Source organism: Coregonus clupeaformis, chromosome 29 (assembly GCF_020615455.1).
Source record: "Coregonus clupeaformis isolate EN_2021a chromosome 29, ASM2061545v1, whole genome shotgun sequence".
NCBI lineage: Eukaryota > Metazoa > Chordata > Actinopteri > Salmoniformes > Salmonidae > Coregonus > Coregonus clupeaformis.
In genome coordinates, this window is record NC_059220.1 from 27,600,566 (window position 1) to 27,606,817 (window position 6,252).

The 6,252-nt window shown below is 39.3% G+C and overlaps 1 protein-coding gene across 1 annotated transcript; it reads right to left on the reverse strand.

Annotated features, from left to right (window-relative positions):
- Window positions 1–49: 49 nt before the first annotated feature.
- Window positions 50–3,226, reverse strand: LOC121544382. The gene is made up of 2 exons (XM_041854318.2): window positions 3,154–3,226; window positions 50–2,535 (listed from the first exon to the last, which is right to left on the reverse strand). Exon 2 carries the CDS (start codon window positions 2,405–2,407, stop codon window positions 716–718), a length of 1,692 nt encoding a protein of 563 aa, XP_041710252.1. The 5' UTR covers window positions 2,408–2,535; window positions 3,154–3,226; the 3' UTR covers window positions 50–715.
- Between the last annotated feature and the right edge of the window lie 3,026 nt (window positions 3,227–6,252).

The following is a 6,252-nucleotide window of genomic DNA, read 5'->3' on the forward strand; positions in this document are numbered from 1 at the left end:
CTGGCCCCCCGTGGGAAACGAACCCACAACCCTGGCGTTGCAAGCGCCATGCTCTACCAACTGAGCTACAGGGGACAACTTGCAGAGGGATAAACATCTCAAATTAGCTGTCTCATACATATCCTTTAAAATATATTCTAAAGATAATACATTTGGGGTCTGTGCTACTAAATAATCTCTAAAATGCACAGTTATTTATACAGCAATGGCATGTTTGTACACAGATTACATTTTTATATATATTTTTTAATTCGGTTGAATAAAGATGTACATGTAAAAAAGAAAAGCATGACAAAAGTTTCTTGCACATGTCTATGTAAAAGTACAGTATAATAATATGGATCTCATTGCTATGGAAACAAGTCTTCAACAATCTGGGGTGTTAATTATGTCACATGATGAGTTGCTAAGCAAACAATATGACAGAAAAGCAAAAAGATGCTAGAAATATTATCCATCCATGATACAGTATCATAATATTTCTAAGACATAAATTCACAAAGATCAGGATGACATATTAGCAACTATCTATACCTTTATATAGCAGATACATGTTATATATATATATATATATATATATATATTTTTACAAACAGTGAAACGGTGGCCTACTGTAGTGATACAGGCTCATAATTGATCATAATCAGGATTATGCAAAAGTCATGGTACTTCTGAATGAGAGAGTTGTTGGTTCTTGGACTTTACACCTGAACATTCAGCACTCTCTTTCCTCTTGGGTCAGTGTGGTAACTGAGTTCACCAGCTCCTCTCTGAGCTGATCCATGGCAGCTGTTATGACTACCTGAACCACAGAGCATGCAGTCTCCAGCAGGTGGACCTCTTTCTGCTGCACATCACAGTTCTGCTTAGAATCACCATTATTTTCAGCATTGAGGATTCCATGGAATGTGTCACAACCAGTCTTCAAAGAGTTGTTCAGTTCAATGGGGTATAAATGCACATCATCAGACATGTCACTCTCTAAATGCGAATCCTCTTTAACACTCTCATTTGCCATTATGCTTGTTGGGGTGTTTTCCTCCATAGCTTTTATTCTATTATGTACAAAAGCATCCTCACAAATTGCATTTAAGTCAATGTGTTTGTTAATAGCATTTGATGTGAAATCCTCCCCCAATAATAGATAATCTGGGGCAACTGTGCTTGAGGTAACACTTTCACTAAAGCCTGAATGTCTCTGCACCTCCTCTACCTCTACAACAAGATTCACTCCATCATTACCGGGACAACTATAGGTCTCTATGGGATATGGGGTTACCAGCATCTCATCCACCTGCTTCAGTCTATGTTCAGGATATTTTTTAGTTTCCATTTTATCAGTTGTAGGGGCAGGGTTTTCGTAAGCCTTAGTTTCTGTACTTGTTTCTATGGTGTCTCTGACCTCACTGTCCTCTGACTTCATAACACTCACATCCACACTCACTGTTAGTGTCTCAGAGCAATGCGCCTTTGCCTCCCTGACAACATCTAGGGGATGTGGATTAGGGTTCATGAGCTCAGTAATATCATCAGCATGTCTGTTAGCCAGGACTATAGTCTCCTCTTCAATGTATTCCTGTGTGCCTCCAATACGCTCCTGGAAGAAAGGAGAGGGCTTTTTGGTTCTGTGCCTCCAGAGATTCACAGTCTTTTTCTTGAAGGAAATTACACAAGAAGAATGATCTTGTAGAGAAATCTCTGGTCCTAGCTGTTCTTGCTTTTTTTTTGATTGGTCGCTGGGAGCCATCATGAGCCTTTTGAAGATTCTCCAGGTTTTAACTTTTAACTTTTCCTCCTTCCCTTTCATCGCAGTAGTGTCAAGGCTAGAGCAATTGTTAACTTGCTTTACACTGGTTGTTACACCGTAAACTGCAGTTGGTTGAACAGCAAAGTCTCTGGTTTGCTTGTTGAAAAATGTGATATCATGACCTTCTTCCTTGTCTTCCTTCTTACCAGCTCTCTTCCTCCACCTTCCAATGCAGATGAGAGATGGAGAGAAGCATCGCTTCCAATGCTTCCTTATGCCTTGTTTTTCCCTCTTGAGCGTTTGGTTTGAATGGTCAGCTTTTACATCACTTTGTTCTGTGGAGGGTGACTTTGTGGTTCCCATTGTGTTTTCTAGTGTTACCTCCTCTTCTTTGGAATCAGGTGGTTTCCGAGGGCTCTCTGTGGTAGATTCCAGTGGAACCTCTTCAATGATTGTGTCCTGACAGCCAGGCATGGAATCTTCCTTGGTGCCATTGCCATCACCTAATCTCTTCTGTCCCCAAGCCCAAGTCTTTCCCTTCCTCTCCATGTCACTGCTAGTCTTTGATTTACCAAGGAGGAGTCGTGGAGGACCTGTCAGTTTTCTCCTCAGACCCACTCTTCCCTGAGCGTGTCCAATCGAAGCCTCTTTGACTGACATGGTTGATTTATTATCAGACCAGCTCTTCAGTTATTTATCTTCCAGAGGAAGTTGGATGTGTCAAAACATTATTCAACCATGACACCTGAGGACACAATCCTTGATGACCCTCTGGCAGGATATCAGCCCTATGAATAAAACGTACACATTGAGGAATTGTTTGAAAGTGTGAAGATTTGCGCAATCAATAACATTTTCCTGATGCAAAAGTAGTAAGCGTGTTTTGAGGCATACATATCAGATACAGTAGTCTCAAGGGAGGTGCAACAAATGGCTTTGAAGTTCTTATTTGCAGAACCACAATATTCATCAATATTACAGTTTCTAACATTAAAGGTCTTTGTTGTCATGAATGAGTCACAATATTGAGACTAATTATGCCAATTAGATAATTTCGACCCAACATTAGTTGTCTATTTTTATCCCATGACTCATCCATGACTCAATGAATATTGAGGTTGTTATCACGTTTACATTTATTAGGCTAATATAGAAGAAATGAAACATGAAAAGGTTGAAGAAGATTACAATCAGGTAAAAGCATTGAGCAAAAAAAAAAGAAATAGGATATTCTCTCAAATGATACCTTTGGAAGAAATAACCCCTCTCTTCAAATACTTCCTATACTAATAAATTACAATTCATTTCAATGAATGAATCATTTAACTGTATCTATGCAAATGGTTGAGTAGCAATCAAAATACAATTATTCAGATGTAAAAAATATATAATCATGTTCTACTTACTGTTTGTAAAACTCTGTAGGACAATATTTCTTAATTCCCCAATGCCATGAGATACATGGTGGCACAATACCTGTAGACGTCCTGACAAGCCGCAGTCCATGCGCAAGTGTCCAACGGAGCTCTCTCAGAGAGCAAGCAGTATGTTTCATTTACATGTTTCAAAGGAGCAGCATCCTACCCGGTTTCCATAGTGACACATTGATTGGATTGTAGCACAGTACCCTGCCCACCATCACTACAACATACAGTGCCTTCAGAAAGTATTCACACCTCTTGACTTTTCCACATTTTGTTTTTTTCAGCCTGAATTTAAAAATGTATTAATTGAGATGTTTTTCTCACTGGCCTACACACAATACCCCATAATGTCAAAGTGGATATTTTTATAAATTAATTAAAAATGAAAAGCTGAAATGTCTTGAGTCAATAAGTATTCAACCCCTTTGTTATGGCAAACCTAAATAAGTTCAGGAGTAACATTTGCTTAACATAATAAGTTGCATGGACTCACTCTGTGTGCAATAATAGTGTTTAACATGATTTTTTAATGACTACCTCATTTCTGTACCACAGAGGAGCAGTGAATTTCAAACACAGATTCAACCAAAGCAGACATTGATGATCCCTTTGAGCATGGTGAAGTTATTAATTACACTTTGGATGGTGTATCAATACACCCAGTCAACTACAAAGATACAGGCGTCCTTCCTAACTCAGTTGCCGGAGAGGAAGGAAACCACTCAGCGATTTGACCATGAGGCCAATGGTGACTTTAAAACAGTTAGAGAGTTTAATGGCTGTGATATGCAAAAACAGAGGATGGATCAACAACTTTGTAGTTACTCCACAATACTAACCTAATTGACAGAGTGAAAATATTCCAAAACATGCATCAAGGCACTAAAGTAATACTGCAAGAAATGTGGCAAAGCAATGAACTTTTTTTTCTGAATACAAAGTGTTATGTTTGGGGCAAATCCAATACACACATTACTGAGTACCACTCTCCATATTTTCAAACATAGTGGTGGCTGCATCATGTTATGAGTATGCTTGTAATCTTTAAGGACTGGGGAATTTTTCAGGATAAAAAAGAAACGGAATGGAGCTAAGCACAGGCAAAATCCTAGAGGAAAACCTGGTTCAGTCTGCTTTCCACCAGACACTGGGAGATGAATTCACCTTTCAGCAGGACAATAACCTAAAACACGAGGTCAAATCTACACTGCAGTTGCTTACCAAGAAGACAGTGAATGTTCCTGAGTGGCCGAGTTACAGTTTTGGCTTAAATCTACTTGAAAATCTATGGCAATACCGGAAAATGGTTGTCTAGCAATGATCAACAACCAATTTGACAGAGCTTGAATAATTTTGAAAATAATAAATGGCCAAATGTTGTACAATCCAGGTGTGGAAAGCTCTTAGAGACTTACCCAGAAAGACTCACAGCTGTAAATCGCCACCAAAGGTGCAACAAATTGTTGATTCAGAGGTGTGAATACTTATGTAAATGAGATATTTCTGTATTTCGTTTTCAATAAATTTGCTAACATTTCTAAAAACATGTTTTCACTTTGTCATTATGGATTATTGTGTGTAGATGGATGAGAAAAATCAATTTTCAATTCAGGATGTAATACAAAATGTGGAATAAGTCAAGGGGTATGAATACTTTCTGAAGGCACAGTATTTGTGAATCTCTGTTTTCAATTGACACAAAATTGTCACCAATATGTAATTATGCACTACGGCCACCCCCTTCAACTCTGATTGATACTACAATCAGTGTAGAATAGATGAATCCCTGTCTCAGTAACAGGGACAAAGAGAATAGACGTGGCAGCCTATACAATACACTGTGCACAATTATTTGGCAAGTCAGTATTTTGACCATATCAACATTATTATGCATATTTCCCAACTCCAAGCTGTATAAACTGGAATGCTTATTGGATTTAAGCATATCAGGTGATGTGTATTTGTGTAATGAGGGAGGGTGTGGCCTAAGGAGATCAACACCCTATATCAAGGTGTGCATAATTATTAGGCAGCTTCTTTTCCTCAGGCAAAATGGGCCAAAAAAGAGATTTAACTGACTCTGAAAAGTCAAAAATTGTAAAAAGTATTTCAGAGGGATGCAGCACTCTTGAAATTGCTAAGATATTGGGGCGTGATCACAGAACCATCAAATGTTTTGTTGCAAATAGTCAACAGGGTCGCAAGAACCGTGTTGAGAAAAAAAGACGCAAATTAACTGCCAAAGATTTGAGAAGAATCAAACGTGAAGCTACCAGGTACCCATTATCCTCCAGTGCTGTCATATTCCAGAACTGCAACCTACCTGGAGTGCCCAGAAGTACAAGGTGTTCAGTGCTCAGAGACATGGCCAAGGTAAGGAAGGCTGAAACCTGACCACCACTGAACAAGACACATAAGTTGAAACGTCAAGACTGGGCCAAGAAATATCTGAAGACAGATTTTTCAAAGGTTTTATGGACTGATGAGATGAGTGACTCTTGACGGACCAGATGGATGGTCCCGTGGCTGGATCAGTAACGAGCACGGAGCTCCACTTCGACTCAGACGCCAGCAAGGTGGAGGTGGGGTACTGTTATGGGCTGGTATTATTAAAGATGAGCTAGTTGGACCTTTTCGGGTTGAAGATGGACTCAAACTCAACTCCCAAACCTACTGCCAGTTTTTAGAAGACACTTTCTTCAAACAGTGGTACAGGAAAAAGTCTGCATCTTTCAAGAAGACCATGATTTTTATGCAGGACAATGCTCCATCGCATACATCAAAGTACTCCACTGCGTGGCTAGCCAGTAAAGGCCTTAAAGATGAAAGAATAATGACATGGCCCCCTTCCTCACCTGACCTAAACCATATTGAGAACTTGTGGTCCCTTCTTAAACGGTCGATTTATGGTGAAGGAAAACAGTACACCTCTCTGACCAGTGTTTGTGCTGCTGCACAAAAAGTTGATTGTCAACAGATCAAGAAACTGACAGACTCCATGGATGGAAGGCTTATGACTGTTATTGAAAAGAAGGGTGGCTATATTGGTCGCTGATATTTTTTTTGAAATGTCAGAAATGT

Coding starts and splice junctions, on each gene's coding strand:
- LOC121544382 (XM_041854318.2), bottom strand. CDS start 2,407: ATGTCAGTCAAAGAGGCTTCGATTGGACACGCTCAGGGAAGAGTGGGT.